This window comes from Garra rufa, chromosome 5 (assembly GCF_049309525.1).
Source record: "Garra rufa chromosome 5, GarRuf1.0, whole genome shotgun sequence".
NCBI lineage: Eukaryota > Metazoa > Chordata > Actinopteri > Cypriniformes > Cyprinidae > Garra > Garra rufa.
Window position 1 is genome coordinate 46294810 of NC_133365.1, and position 17109 is coordinate 46311918.

The 17109-nt window shown below is 33.4% G+C and overlaps 1 protein-coding gene across 2 annotated transcripts; it reads right to left on the minus strand.

The window, feature by feature from the left end:
* Positions 1-1988: 1988 nt before the first annotated feature.
* Positions 1989-16890, minus strand: LOC141335315 (sin3 histone deacetylase corepressor complex component SDS3). 2 transcript variants are annotated; one of them, XM_073840740.1, is made up of 12 exons: positions 16730-16890; positions 13579-13648; positions 13280-13335; positions 12723-12794; positions 12560-12579; positions 12308-12464; positions 11449-11544; positions 9720-9781; positions 9092-9113; positions 8869-8974; positions 2983-3067; positions 1989-2582 (listed from the first exon to the last, which is right to left on the minus strand). In XM_073840740.1, exons 1-12 carry the CDS (start codon positions 16839-16841, stop codon positions 2484-2486), a joined length of 957 nt encoding a protein of 318 aa, XP_073696841.1. In that variant the 5' UTR covers positions 16842-16890; the 3' UTR covers positions 1989-2483. The 2 variants fall into 2 exon arrangements, with proteins under 2 accessions (XP_073696841.1, XP_073696840.1); XM_073840739.1 differs by having other exon boundaries at positions 1991-2582; positions 9068-9113; positions 16730-16887.
* Positions 16891-17109: the final 219 nt, after the last annotated feature.

Consider the following 17109-nt stretch of genomic DNA (forward strand, 5'->3'; position numbering starts at 1 on the left):
AATCTATATCTATTAATCTGTCTATCTATAAATCTATATCTATTAATCTGTCTATCTATAAATCTATATATCTATAAATCTGTCTATCTCTCCATCTAAATCATGCTAGCGACTCTGCTAGTCATGTTAAAATCATGGTAGTGACTTGCTTGTCTTGCTAAATTCATGTTAGCGACTTGCTAGTCATGCTAAAATCATGCTAGCGACTTGCTAGTAATGCTAAAATCATGCTAGCAACTTGCTAGTCATGCTAAAATCATGCTAGCGACTTGCTAGTCATGCTAAAATCATGCTAGCGACTCTGCTAGTCATGTTAAAATCATGCTAGCAACTTGCTAGTCATGCTAAAATCATGCTAGCGACTTGTTAATCATGTTAAAATCATGCTAGCGACTTGCTAGTCTTGCTAAAATCATGTTAGCGACTTGCTAGTAATGCTAAAATCATGCTAGTGACTTGCTAGTAATGCTAAAATCATGCTAGCGACTTGCTAGTCATGCTAAAATCATGCTAGCGACTTGCTAGTCATGCTAAAATCATGCTAGTGACTTGCTAGTCGTGCTAGGATCATACTAGTAACTTGTTAGTCATGCTTGTCTATCTATAAATCTATCCATCTATTAATCTGTCTATCTATAAATCTATCTATTAATCTATCTATCTATAAATCTGTCTATCTATAAATCTATATCTATTAATCTATCTATCTATTAATCTATCTATAAATCTATATCTATAAATCTATATCTATTAATCTATCTATCTATAAATCTGTCTATCTATAAATCTATATCTATTAATCTATCTATCTATAAATCTGTCTATAAATCTATCTGTCTATAAATCTATATATCTATTAATCTATCTATAAATCTATCTATCTATAAATCTATCTATAAATCTGTCTATAAATCTATCTATCTATTAATCTGTCTATAAATCTATCTATCTATAAATCTATCTATAAATCTGTCTATAAATCTATCTATCTATAAATCTGTCTATTAATCTGTCTATAAATCTATCTGTCTATAAATCTATCCATCTATAAATCTGTCTATCCGTTTAAGCTTTAAAACTACTTTAAACTTAAAACTATTTCAGACTGAAAACCTTCAAACTTAAATCTTTTCAAACTTTTTCTATCTTTAAACTTTAAAAACTAATCAAACTGCTTAAAGCTTTCAAAACTTCTTTAAACTTTAAGGCAAAGCTTTCTCAAGCCAACTTAAAGTTTGTCTCGACGAACTTTTTTATCTAGTGAATGTTTGAACCTTCTGTAATAGTTGCACTTGAGTCCCTCAGTTGTCCTCAGTGTGAAAAGATGGATCTGAAAATCATACAGTCATTGTTAGAAAGGGTTTAAATACACAAAAATCTTGAAACACCAAAACATTAGTGTGACCTGAAGAATTTTTTTCTGAAGAACAGTGGACTGGACAAAACAAGGGACTTATGAACTATGAAAAAAACAAAAACACAAAAAGAAAAAAAATGGGGTCATTTTTATAAATGCAACTATTATTTTCTCTTGTGGACTAGAGAAAATGGTAAACATCTTTCATGTGAAATATCATATTCAGGTCAGTACTAAATAATAAACAATGTGCATTTTGTATGATCTCTCTTACTTTGCTGAAATAATTAACATTTTTCAGATTCTTTTTTAAGCAACGTTAGAATATAAACACAACATTATGCATTCCGAAAGCAATAAAAATCTCAAGATGTAGAGTTGGTCTATACCGAAGCACCATAAACATGTAAGCAACCTGCTGAAATTTGCTTGCAAGTTGTTTGTTATGAGGAAAGCTTCTGCCAGGAACATAAATATGAATGTAAATGAATGCTTCTCATTATATATGCAAGTAGAAGGGCATTGAAAACAAGGTCAACTTCCAGCACTGTAAATGGGGAGGAAGAAAAAAAAAGCAAAAACAATTCTGAAGAAATAAATGTTGTTTTGTACTGTATGAGCCAAATTTATTTAATATTCGACTGAATACAAAATTAAAACTTGCAAAGTAACTCTGAAATCCTGTACACTTTTAAATGCATGGAGAGAATAGATTATGCCATTACTTATAAAAAAAAACAAAAAACAAAATTACAATTGTAAATGTCTTACTTGTAATAGAATACAATGCCAAAATGTATTGTGGTTTACTCGCTTCATCATAGAGAGCTCTTTGAAATCGAATGGTAAAGTGTTGAGCGTTACCTCAGTTCTGACTGCATTACATGTACAATCCAGTTCATAGAGAAAGAAAAGGCAAAAAGAAAGACAAATGTGAGACATTTCATGATATACTTTGGTAATATCTATACCACACGTGTGAGAGTCATAGAAAAATAAGATGAGACGGGAAGAAGTTTCATGCTTCAACATGTAGTAGCTGACTTGGTAAAACAGGAAGAGCTTTAAAATGTTTGTTTAAAAAAACAAAACAAAGGAAAGAGAAGATGATGAGGAAGAGTGACGTCTATGCTGCGGATCGGCGTCTAATGATGAAGGCTCCTCGTTGCAGCTGCCCTAAATAGATCCTCATCTTCGTACTGTCACTTGTCTTTCTCACCCAGATCTGCAAGAGAATGGAAAGCAAAGACAAAGCACTTCAGTGTTTATCCTCTACCAACTTCTTCCAGCATCCAAATGAATCCCAAACAGTGATTTGTACTCCAAAGCCACTGGCTCAGCAAATACAAGTCCAGATCTATGCAGTGTGCTATTGATGCTGGCATTAAAAGGATGCAAATGAGACAAAAGCTATTGGAAAGACATCCTCGCACAATTTGATACGAATGCAGATTACAATAAATGAGAGCGGCTAAATGAGAATTTTCCTCTCCTGGCCCTCCGAAGCTGATGCACTTGTGCCGATCTCAATAACCTGCTGTTTATTCCCCCTCTGAGCAGGTCATTAGTTTGAAGAGCACAGTCATTTGTTTAGCACCAATCAGAGGAGAGAATCGGACACAAACCTCATTGGTCCCCACAGAGCTGATGACACAGCTGATCTTGGTATTCTCCTTGGACTCCAGATAGATTGCTTGACTTTTATGGTACCTGAAACAATAACAGCAGTGGTCATTTAAGATACTCCAAACTGAAAGACCATTACAGAAAGTTCCCTTTAGGGACATGTTCTCAGGCAAGTACTGTATGGGAGCTTATCTCCTCATATTTCACAACTGAAAAAGCAGTATTTAGGCTTAAAGGATTTCCCAAAAATTATAATTGCGTCATCATTTTTTCACCTGCATAAAAAATTGCATGCAAGAATATTGACTTGCAATTATACATGGCTAAAATGAAATTATTTCTGCTGAAGGAAGCAATACCAGCTTTCACAGAAGACAATTACATAGATATTCAGTAAATAAGTCACATTTTTATGGATATTATTTGGTAAATTATATCACCTAAAACCAGCAATAAAGTTCCAGTATGGAAGTAATAGTTTTTTTCAAAGTAAGAGCTATGATTTAATTATATTGGGATTTATTTGGGTATGTTTTTGGTTATAATGCCTATTCGTGTAAATTAAACTCTTACTGTGTTTCAGACTAATTTAGACTAGTAACTTGCCTTTTTGAACTGCTCACTAAAAAAAAAAAAAAACAGTTTATATTGGTCATCTGTTTCAAAACCAGGTTACACTGTGTTTTTGATTTACTAAAACGAACTGGCTCACACTTGTTTTACGTCTTAGGAATGTGCATGTTTATTTACATCTTATCTGATGTCCAAAAAAGCTCTTCTGACATATACAGTCACAACTGAATTAAGGCACCTTGAACATTTCTCACATTATCAGTTTATTCGCTATAGTTTAGAAAATGGTAATAAAATATGACAAGAACTCAAGAGTTAAACTGTGTCAGGACAAATTCATCTTGATAATGCCAGATAACTTTGATAGAAAGATATGTTAAAAAAAAAAAAAAAAAAAAAAAAAACATGGTCAGGTCAAAGTTTCAAATAAAAATTTTGGTTCCAAATTTTTAATAAATTTTACTGTATGAAGATTGTGAAGACACTGTATCGTCTTTTTGAACTGCTCACTAAAATAACCAGTTTATATTAGTCATCTGTTTCAAAACCAGGTTACACTGATTGCACTGTGCTTTTGATTTACTAAAAAGAACTGGCTCACACTTGTTTTACGTCTTAGGAATGTGCATGTTTATTTATGTGCCTTCTGATGTCCAAAAAAGCTCTTCTGACATATACAGTCACAACTGAATTTATGAAGACGCCTTCAACATTTCTCACATTATCAGTTTATTCGCTATAGTTTAGAAAATGGTAATAAAATATGACAAGAACTCAAGAGTTAAACTGTGTCAGGACAAATTCATCTTGATAACGTCAGATAACTTTGATAGAAAGGTGTGTGAATAAACATGGTCAGGTTAAAGTGTCAAATCAAATTTTGGTCCTAAATTAACAAATTTTACTGTATGAAGATTATTTAGGTATGATATGTCACAGTTTACTTTATTTTTCAATCCTCACTTACAAAAATGAAATATAGTGTCCTGCACCCACTAGTAAATTTTTTTTAAATTATATCTGGTCTCTAAATAATTTTTGTTAGTGTTTTTTCGATTTAGACATGTCATTAGGGCAAAAATGGCCGTTTTGCTGACTTTCTCTGTTTCTAAATATATGCGCTTAAGTTTTGTTTGGAATAATTTTAAATGTAGAACATCAACAACTCTGTGAATCTGATTACAATGTTTAGTGTTCATATAAACAAAGCCTTTAGAATCTGAAATCGGTCTGGTTTCATTCAGACTGCCAAATAGCTCTGCATGTAAACATAACCGTTTGTTTGCATTTAAAGTTTTTTTTTTTCACTAAATGGAACTGGCCTTCATTTGGATTAGACTGGTCATGATGTAAACTCAGCAAAAATAGAGCTTTATTGCAGGAATTCTAAAACGTAAAATATGTTAAAAAAAAAGTCCACACACTCTATCAAAAATCACAAGCGAGATAAAAGCAATATTAAAATGGTAAACATGTGACTGAAACATTTGCCTTGTTTTTTTTTTTTTTTCAGTAAATTGCCTATATTGCTTTCACCTCACTTATGAGTGTGCAGACTTCTTCCAAGTATTTTACATTTGGGAAGCTTTTTTTGCTCTCAGGTGGATTATTTTGAAGGCACAGTGATTTTTTTTTCATCTATTTCTTAAATATTTGTTTTAACAAACTGAAAACATTACCTCACCACAATTCCACCAAGACACTTGAAAGTTTCCAAACATTTCTGAGCAGACACATGGTTTCACATGCCACTGCAAGGACGATCAGCTATCCTTCTCGTCTCCCTGTAGCACTGTCTTAGGCTCCTTACATTACAGACAGTGCAGTTTATTGCTCTGGCCACATCTGCAGTCATCATGCCTCCCAGCATCAGGTCATGCAGGTGGTCAGGAATCCTGGGCATTCTTGTCTTATTCAGAGTCAGTAGAAAAGTCTCTTTACTCTCTTAAGTTACTGTAACTGTGACCTTAATTGTCTATTGCCTGTAAATTGTAGGTGTCTCAAGGACTGTTTCACATGTGCATGTGCATTAATTGTTTAGGCATGAATAACATTGTTTAAAAGATTAGTTTACTTCCAGAAGTAAAATTTCCTGATAATGTACTCACCCTTATTTTATTCAAAATGTTCATGTCTTTCTTTCTTCAGTTGAAAAGAAATGAAGGTTTTTGAGAAAAAATATTTCAGGATTTATCTCCATATAGTGGACTTCAATGGTGGCCAACGGGTTGAAGGAAAATGAGAAAATTACACATTGTTTCTCTAGATAAGACCCTTATTCCTCACCTGGGATTATGTGAAGCCTTTTGAAGATTTTTAAGTACACATCTGTTTTATTGCATTAAAGTCAACACAGAATGCAAACTTACCTTCACAATTGAGGTAAAACATGATTATTTTACCATGCTACTAAAATTATACAGCAACGGCACAGATTTTCAGCAGCGAGGAAAGAACTAGTTCTTAAAAATCACTCGCACTGTTTGTTTGTGGCGTGTAACTGGCTAAGGAGGATAACTTATCCTCGTTTCTTGCCATTATTTTAATATTTTTGTTACAATCACATTGAATACAGGCGGGAAACTCACTTTTTAACGAGTCAAGTAAACTGATTTATTTCACAGTGGCGCAAAAGCAATACTATAGTGAGGCTGCCTTAGCAAACGGAACTAATTAGAGAGGGAGAGCTTGTCATCTTTTAAAACACAGTGCATAGAGAGCAAAAGTAGCCTGTGGCTTCAACCTTCTCACATAAACATCCTCTGCAAAAGTTCAGATAGCGGCATAACTCTCCACTCATTATTAGAAAAGCAGAATAAAACTGCATTTAATATACACGTAACATTATACATTTAATGCCTGCGGTATCACCCTAGAACACATTTCCTCCTCCGCTCACTCTCTCCTCGTCTGCACGCAAATATTCCGGTTGGATTGCATTGCTGAAAGCTACAGCAGCCCACTGTCTAAAGGGCACGACTGGATGAATGCATGCTGACACACTCATAAAAATCCAGAGGCATTCATGACGTTTAATGTCACAAATGCACAAGACACGGTCATCTTCAGACCTCATCCTAAACCACAAGCTTCCTGTGCACTATGATGATCACACAAACAGTGAAATATAGATTTATATAGTCTGTTCAGAGTATCGCATCTCAGAATATGTGGATCATAATGCCCATGATGTTTACATTATTAAATATCACGACACGAGCAACGGTAAATACCATGTCAGCAATGCATGACCTGAATCCTGGCGCAGATGTCGGCTTGTTAAGGAAACTACTCCTTGCAATATACATCACAAACACAACCGTATCTACAATAACTAATGAAATAACATTTTAAAGTGATAACTGAGAAATTAATAGCACCTTCTTACAGCCCAAATACAATAAATATCTGAACGCTACAAGCTTCAAAAATCCTTTAATAATCTCTTCTACATGTCATGCAATTTTAATGCCATTATGAAAAATTGTAAAAATGTTGAGAAAAATTATGCATAGATAGATAGAACGATAGATAGATAGATAGTTATAACTATAGATAGATCGATATACCGATAGATAGAACGATAGGCCGATATATAGAATTTTAAAACTATAGATAGAACGATAGATAGACCGATAGATAGACCGAACGATAGATAGACCGAACGATCGATAGATCGATAGATAGATCGATAGATAGATAGATAAAACGTTATAACTATAGATAGATAGACCGATAGATAAAAAGATATATAGAACGATAGATATATAGACAGACCGATAGATAGACAGACAGAACGATAGATAGATAGATAAAACATTATAACTATAGATAGATAGAACAATATATATAAAGATATAACGATAGATAGACAGATAAATAGAACGTTATAACTATAAAAAGATAGACCGATAGAAAGATAGACCGATAGAATGATAGAACGACAGATAAATAAAACGTTATGATAGATAGATAGATAGATAGATAGAACATTATAACTATAGATATATAGAACACTAGATAGAAAGATAGAACAATAGAAAGATAAAATGATAGATTGATAAATAGGCCGATAGAATGATAGATAGAACGATAGATAAAACGTTATAACTATAGATAGATAGAACAATAGAAAGATAGATAGAACGATAGATAGACCGATAGATAGACTGACAGAACGATAGATAGATAGATAAAACATTATAACTATAGATAGATAGAACGATAGATATAAAGATATAACGATAGATAAACAGATAAATAGAACGTTATAACTATAGATAGATAGAACTATAGATAGATAGAACTATAGATAGAAAGACAGATAGACCGATAGAATGATAGAACGACAGATAGATAAAACGTTATGATAGATAGACAGATAGAACATTATAACTATAGATATATAGAACACTAGATAGAAAGATAGAACAATAGAAAGATAGAACGATAGATTGAACGATAGATAGAACGATACAGAACGATAGACAGAACGTTATAACTATAGATAGATAGATAGATAGACAGATAGATGAACAGATAGATAGATAGAATGTTATAACTATACATAGAACGATAGATAGACCGATAGAACGACAGATAGATAGATAAAACGTTATAACTATAGATAGATAGATAGATAGACAGATAGATGAACAGACAGATAGATAGAACGTTATAACTATACATAGAACTATAGATAGACCGATAGAACGACAGATAGATAGATAAAACGTTATAACTATAGATAGATAGATATAGATAGACAGCATAATAGGTTCTACTGTATTTTGTCGCGCCGTGCCGCTCGCGTCCAGTGTAGACACGGTGTTAGAACAATACATAGAAGGTTAGAATGTCAGAACTATAGAACGCTAGATTGAACAACAGACAGATAGAGATGCACTAAGTCTGTCTTGTCTCAGTTCAGTCCTGCTCTATGATGTGACTTTGTCCTTTATGTAAACTATAATGTGACAGAATTGAAAATCAGAAGGGTGCTTGCTCCATCTTGTGGTCAGTATAAATACTAGACAGTGACTGTAAGATTTCTTGAGACATTCACATCTCGTAAGAATCAGGGGGTAAAGGCTTGCGTGGTAAGCATATGCAATTATGTGCCTTAACTACGTTATTAATGTAAATCAGACAGTCTTCATAAAGCTCATAAATATGCAAATCAGCATGTTAGGTCTTAGTTATGAAATATACAGTGCAAAATCTTATAACCTGAACAGTGTAATAAAGTTTGAATAGTGTGAATCATGATAACTCAGAATTAAGTTTAATTAGTAGAACACAGATAACCTTACCATCTTTTATCATAGTAGAGTTTCCCCTCCTCTATCCGTGCCTCATAACGCTGGGACGGGGTGTCCACTGGAGTCGATGGGAGGTGCTCCGGAGAAGACGGGGACGCTGAAAAACATCACACACACGCATTCATTTCCAATTCATTTTAAAGCCATTGTGGCTAAAATAATCTGATAGGTGAAATATATGGGGAATCACCTCTAAGAGACAAAACGTCCATACCTGGTCTTTTCGGAGATTTAAGCTATAAAGGAAATAAAGCAAAAAGGATTTTTTGATTTTCTTCAGCAATCTCAGTTTTAAAAAACGACAGACATGGACAAACAGCTTGATATCTTAAACACTAATCAGTATCAAAAACCTATTTTCTGTGCTTTGCAGCATTTTTTCCCCATTTCAAACAGCCAATTACTTGCTATCCCCATGTAATATGATTTTTCTCATGTATCACTTTGAGAATAAAACGTTTAATGAAATGTAATGACATATTCAGGGGATCCTAATTTTCTTACCTACTAGAGAGCTTTAAAGAAATAAAAGAAATAAAATAAAGATCCTTTCTTTAAAGCCAAGACATGAATTATGAAGACTTTCATTACGTTTTGATGAAATTTAAATTTTGATGAAACTTTTTCTATCACACTTTTCATCTCATAGCCGGCAAACGAATATGCAAGAGTATTACAATTTGATTAGCAATTATATTGCTGTAGAATGAGACATACTGGAAATTAGGCCAAAAAGTACTATGAAACTATGTGCAAGGCGGTGAAATTTATACTTAGCTACAATTTTATGGGGCTTCATAAAATATGGAGCAGAGTAGAATTTTGCTGAGACGAAACCTTACCTTATTTAATGTTCTCAGATCCTCCATGATCTGTTCATCAGTGAGTAAATAGTTTAACTGAGGTGAGAAGAGTTAAGACAACCTGCTTATACGAATAGAAGTCATTTATATAATAAACTCTTAAAGGTACAGTAGCAATAACAGTCTGTTTAATTCTAAATCGTCATGTAAAACTGCACTCCAGGTCTCAAATTTGTGAGCATTTTGGTTGCATATGCCCCAAAAATTTCATCTGAGTGACCTCAAATTATATTTGGGAGCATTTGTGCGATTGCGAGAAATTGTTGCGGTGCGACTTGTTTTCATTTCTTTACAAAACTTTAGCTAGCCTAACTACTGCCCAGACAGTGACAGGTTTGCCGTTCTCTCCAAAATATATTACCATTTAAACTTCATTTTTACATTCTTACCTTTAATGCAGATTTTAGATATTAGCCGTCAATCACTCCCTGTCACTGAGCTCCGCTGAAACTCTGAACCGGCCGTTTTTGTTTTTTCTCTCAACCAACCTCTCACGATTTTTGATTGTGGACAATTAAAAGGTCTCCACAATCTGCTTGTGAAGAAATATAGTATATTTCGTGCTACATCGCACACTCTGTCAGATGCAGTTCTGGCGCCTCTTCTCAATAAACTGTACACTTTGAATATTTAGTCTACTTTAATTATGGCTGCATTTATTGACTGCACTTAATACGACTAAGAAAGAACCATGTTGTTTATTTTTTGTTAATTATACTGTAGATTGTATAAAATTTAAATGGCTCTACCTATTGGTGAAAACAAACATCTTGTTTATGTACTCATATTTTCATTCATTCTTGTTCCTTGCTTAAGGCATAAGATAAATATTTAAAAATGGCAGAATCAGCCCATTTGCTTGTAAAACATCAGCAGTTAGAATCGACCATGAAGAATCAAGATCGGTGCATTACTAAAAAGAAATGCCGAGACGAGTGCTGGCTGTTCTGCTCAATTGGCATTTGTGGTGCTCCTTAAAGGAGTAGTTCTCTTTCAGAACAAAATTTACAGATAATGCACTCACCCCTTGTCATCCAAGATGTTCATGTCTTTCTTTCTTCAGTCGTAACAAAATTATGTTTTTTGAGGAAAACGTTTCAGGATTTCTCTCTATATAATGGACTTCTATGGTGCCCTAAGTTTGAAATTCCAAAATGCAGCTTCAAAGGGCTCTAAACAATCTCAGCCTAGGAAGAAGGGTCTTATCTAGCAAAACAATCGGTTATTTTCTAAAATAAATAGAAATTTATTTATTTTTAACCTCAAATGGTCATCTTTGGTTAGCTCTGTGTGTACTCTGTTCAGAGATTAAAAAGTATATAAATTGTAAGTTTTTAGAAAAATAACCGATCGTTTCGCTAGATAAGACCATCCTTCCTCGGCTGCATTTTGGAAGTTCAAACTCGGGGGCACCCCATTATAGAAGTCCATTATATGGAGAGAAATCCTGAAATGTTTTCCTCAAAAAACTTAATTTCTTTATGACTTAAGAAAGAAAGACTTGAACATTCTGAAAGTGAACTACTCCTTTAATATTTATTGGCTACTTTTTGAAGTTGGGAGCACCAGTGTTACCGAGTAAAAAAGTTAATTTCTAGCCCTGCATTCCCTTGCTTTTGGTCCCAGAGACTGTAACTAACACTAGAAATGGACTTCAGGGAATTAAATAAAGTGTTCTGTTCTGTCTCTACAGCTATGTGAAGGATATCAGGTGCAGGCTTTCTCCTCTTGTCTGGAATGGGCACAGGGTCATTAGGTCGTCTCCGGAGCTTCCGGGTCATAATAGGTTTCATTTCCATGGAATCTAAAATAAATAGACAGCCAACTAGGTTTAAGGGTTTAAAGGAATATCTTGCACAACAAAGAACTCAGTGAAATAATGAAAGATGAGATATTGTAAAGGCTGTACTTGTTGGTCTATCTCATACAATTGCAATGTGTGCCAACTGAGGCGTTCGACCTTCAAGAAATTATAAAAAACGCCATAAAAGTATAGTAAAGTCATACAATAGCTTTGTGTGGTGAACAGACCAAAATCAAAGTTTTTTTTTTACTGATAACTGTCCTCTCCAGTGAGTTAACCACTGTGACTGAATCGAGTTTGTGTATTGAACTTGAACCACTTCAATCTGATTAGTGAACAAATCATTCAGTTTGCTTTTGTAAATCAGAATAAAGATTAATTGACCGATGCATTTATGAATAGGGCAGTGCTACTTCTCTTGTGAACTTTTTAGCACATTTATTACACTTTTATGGTGCTTTTGTGTCATTTTAAAGCTTCAAAGTCCCTTAGTCTTTGTACACTGCATGAAAAGTGCTTGAAAAAAATAAAACATTCTCTTATTGTGTTCTACAGAAAAAATTCATTCAGGTATGGAATGTCATGAGGCAATAAAAAATGACAGAATTTCATTTTTGGTTGAACTATTGCTTCAATTTTTTTCTTTTAACACAAAAGAGAATAGCTAAACATTCAGCTATAGAAACATGATCTTATTCTCGACAAGAGCAATACTAACAATGGCTTGCATTTTTCTATCTGATCTCTTATTTTACTTTCTCACCTCCTGTCAGCTCCATAGTTAATTTCTCATTCTCGATCATTTTCTTCTTCTCCTCCAGCTCTGCAATAAGATTTTCCTTCAGCTCCACTTTCTTATCGTCAAATTCTTTCACCGCTGCTTTTTTCTCTTTGATGTAGTTCCTCTCCACCTGCTCTGTCTACAAGACATTTAACATTAATTAACCTGTCAAAGCTGTTTCTTGCTGCAGTAATAAATCCACAGATACATAAAAATGTATAATTTGAAGCTTACCTCGAGTTGTAGAAAGAGGTCTGGAAAGATAAAGAGATGGGAGGAGAGGGACAGAAAATGAGAGCGAGTACAAATAAGAGATAAGCATTAATAATGTAATGTTGGCTCTTGAAATATTGACACTGACAATGAGCAGAAAAGCTTTATTATAAATCATCTTTACCAGCGTTACGAAGCCTCTCTTTATACTGCTGATCAAGCTTCTTCATTCTCTTCTGATACTCCTGCAGCGTGCCTGTGGAAATGCATAGGTATGAAAGTGATCTAATTTACTATTTTGTAGCATCTTTTTTTTATCCACTCTATTTGAATAGCCTTTTATTTACCAGCCCAGTTCATTAACAACTAGGCTACATCACCTTGTTTAGACCATTAACAACATAACTGTGCTACCAACTAGCTATTTTCCACAACATGTCCTGTTGTTTACAGGCTGTTTAATAATTTCTTAAGAACATGTGAAATAAATAATAATGTCTTTATACAAAATGTATATATGTGCAATACCCTAACAGTTATATTAAATTTATTAGATTTTTTTTATATAAGAAAATCATAGGGTTTTACTAATCATGAATCTGTTGATGCACAGTAAAGTTTGTAAATAAAAAGATAATAATAATTTGTGTACTTTTGTATTTATATTTCCATTATTAAAGTGCTTGACTTTAAATTAATTGTGTATTTCAAAAAAAAAAAAAAAATTAATAGTCCAGTCACCTTCTTGCAGTTGTTGTAGCTGTCTTTTTAGGGATGCCAGTTTGTCTTGATACATCCTGAATTAAAGACATAAACACAACATCTCAAATGATCCATAAAATGTCATATACATTATTTTCACAAGTGCAGATAGATAGATAGAACGATAGAACGATAGAACGATAGATAGATAGAACGATAGATAGATAGATAGATAGATAGATAGATAGATAGATAGATAGATAGATAGATAGATAGATAGATAGATAGATAGATAGATAGATAGATAGATAGATAGATAGATAGATAGATAGACTTACTGTTCTTTGATTTCAACGTAATCGTCCTCATCGTGTTTGGCCAGATCTGTTTCACTGGCATCTTCTGTGTCTATAATAATAACAAACAATATAGAAATTAATTAAGTATACACTATAGGATAAGACAAGGTATGGAAGAACTTGAATGTCTTGCGTAAAGCCCAGAATTGACCCCACTGAACTTCTTTTGTGATATCATACTGAAATTGCTGAAATAATAATTGCACATATACAGCACCATCTAGTGGACAGACATGGCAGTTTAACCTCAGCTATTACATGTATGTTGTTTGCAGATTTTTTTTCTTACTAAAGAAATTATATTATATTGTATGAGAACTGTCACAAGTTGATGCTAAGACTAAATCTCAATTACCAATAATAAACAAAGACCTAAGACAATTAAAACACATAAATAAAGCACATATTTCAGCACTAATGCAAAGACAACTACACTCAATATATGACAAATATATAATCAGCTGCTAATGAAGTCACATGCATTTATGCAGTTGCTTTCATCCAGTTGATATTTTTTCCGAAAGAAATGAATACTTTTTTTCAGCAAGGATGCATAATTGATCAAACTGACAAGATTTATTTTTCACTTCTAGTAAATGCTGTATTTGTGAAATATATATCAAAGAATCCTGAAAAAAGTATATCACAGTTTCCACAAAACTATTAAAGGAGTAGTTCACTTTCAGAACAAAAATTTACAGATAATGTTTTCACCCCCTTGTCATCCAAGATGTTCATGTCTCTTTTTCTTCAGTCGTAAAGAAATGGTGTTGTTTTTTTTGTTTTTTGAGAAAAACATTTCAGGATTTCTCTCCATATAATGTACTTCTATGTGCCCCCGAGTTTGAACTGCGAAAATGCAGGTTCAAAGGGCTCTAAATGATCCCAGCTGAGAAAGAAGAATCTTATCTAGCGAAACGGTTGTTTTTTAATCTCAAACACTTTTGCATTTGAGGTTAAAAAGCATATATACTGTATTTTTTTTTTTTTTTTTTTTAGAAAATAACCCATCATTTTGCTAGATAAGACCCTTTTTCCTCGACTGTGAAATCCTGAAATGTTGTCCTCAAAAAACAATTTCCTTACGACTGAAGAAAGAAAGACATGAACATCTTGGATGACAAGGGGGTGAAAACATTATCTGTAAATTTTGTTCTGAATATAAACTACTTTTTAAGCAGCACAACACTGATAATATTAATATTAATGTTTCTTGTGCATCAAATCAGCATATTAGAATAATTTCTGAAGGATCACGTGACACTGAAGACTGGAGTAATGATGCTGAAAATTAAGCTTTGCATCACAGGAATGAATTACATTTTAAATATATATTACATAAACACAAAACTATTTTTAATTGTAATACAATTTTACAACATATTTATTTTTCTGTATTTCTGATCAAATAAATGCAGGCTTGGTGAGCATAAAAGACTTACTTCAAAAATCCTACCGACCCCAAACTTTTGACTGATAATATACCATTTTCATACAAAGAACTTAGATTAAATATTTATGCAAGATAGTTGAAGGATAGTTGACAAATTGAGATTCATCAACAGTGCAGTTTTTGCATAAAATGAAATTTGTCACTTTACATAAACTTTTTTAATTTCATTACTGCATTTATATTATCCACTTGACCACTGAAGTTAAAAAGGGAAGCATGCATAATACATTTAGTACAATTTTAAAATGGGGTTAAAAGTAATCTGCCAGTGTCACAAAATTTAAGTAAATAAATAAATATATAAAATAAGCCTTTGTAGACATTTTGTCCAGAAAAACTTTGGGGACAACTTTCAACAAACTACTATATATTTTTGTCTATGAAGACAAACTCTGGCCTATTATATAATACCAGATGTTCTGTAATTTAATTTTACTAAAATAATCAATTCTACAAGATTATCAGGTACCATTCATCATTTGTGAGGGGACACATTTGTGACCCAGGACCACAAAACCAGTTGTAAGTAGAACGGTACATTTGTAAAAAATAGTCAACAATACATTGTATAGGTAAAAATCATCAATTTATCTTTTATGCCAAAAATCTTTAGGAGATTAAATAAAGATTGTGTTCCATGAACATATTTTGTAAACTTGCTAACATAAATGTAATAAAAAGCAAATTTTTGATTAGTAATATGCATTGCTAAGAACATCATTTGGACAACTTTAAAGGCTACTTTCTCAATATTTTGATTATTTTGCACCCCCAGATTTTTAATGGTTGTTTCTCGGCCAAATATTGTCTTATTCTAACAAACCATACACCAATGGAAAGTTTTTCAGTCTTCAGATGTATGTATCTCAATTTAAAGAAATTGACCCATATGACTGGTTTTGTGGTCCAAGGTCACATTTGGGAATGCTATACTTCTGTTTCTCTCAAAACTGCATTGCTAACTTGATACATAATTGAAAAGGTTGGTAATTAATTCAAAAACTGCTCATTACTCCGGATGCTCTTATATTTTAACTACACTTAATGTCATGTACACTTACCGTTTCATTTGATTTGATCTGATCTCCTAAGTCTGATATCACTCTTGTCAGTCTAACCTCTGATGCGTTTATGACACCAGCAAAGGCTAACTGAGGGGAGACCAACTCCAAGAGTTTCAAACCAAATATTTGCCACCATAAATCATGTTTCCCAACATGTTACATTGAAAACAAGTCCGTCCTCTGGTGAACCTGACTTCGAGGCTGTATGTACGAAAACAACAGCAACAACAAAAAAAACATCCTACTTAATGTCTTTGCTTCCTGACGCGCGCTAACTGCTAACTGTTTATCAACAGGCAGGATAGCACATAAAACATTAAACCATAAGAGAATGCATAACCACTATAGGATTAAATGCATACACATTTATCATTTACATCTAAAAAATATCACTACACGCATTTAATAATGCAGACGATGTTGCAAAAAGCTAGCAAGGTCTAAAATAAACAGTAAACCACATGTATACAAGCACAACAGAGCCAGTGTTTCATTACCAAACTAACGTTACAGTCAATCCCCTCATTAACAAATGAAACATGTCTTCTAATCCATAAATAATATGTGAATAAGATAAAAAGGTGAATAAACTTAAATTATTGTGCGTAATCACCTTCTTCCGAGTCTCTGCCTCTGAAACTGCGATCTTCATCTTCGTCCACACTGTCTAGCTCTTCCTCATCGTTATAATAATCCACCATGGGTGATAGCAAAGTCGAAGCCATTTATTATATTCAAAAATTAACAATATTGAAGGAAACGCCTGTGTGTAAACAATCACACTGCACCGACAACGACTCGAGCCTCTTTTTTCAATGGAGGGTAGGCCGAGGAATCTGATTGGCGGAGATGTTTGCGCAATGCATGCTGGGAAATGTAGTTTGAACCGCTTGTGCGCAAGTATGACATAAGGGAAAGAAGAAAATGGGAAGAGAGAGAGAGTGAGCGTGAGTGAGTGAGAGAGAGATAGTCTCTTCGCGTTTCAAATGTATT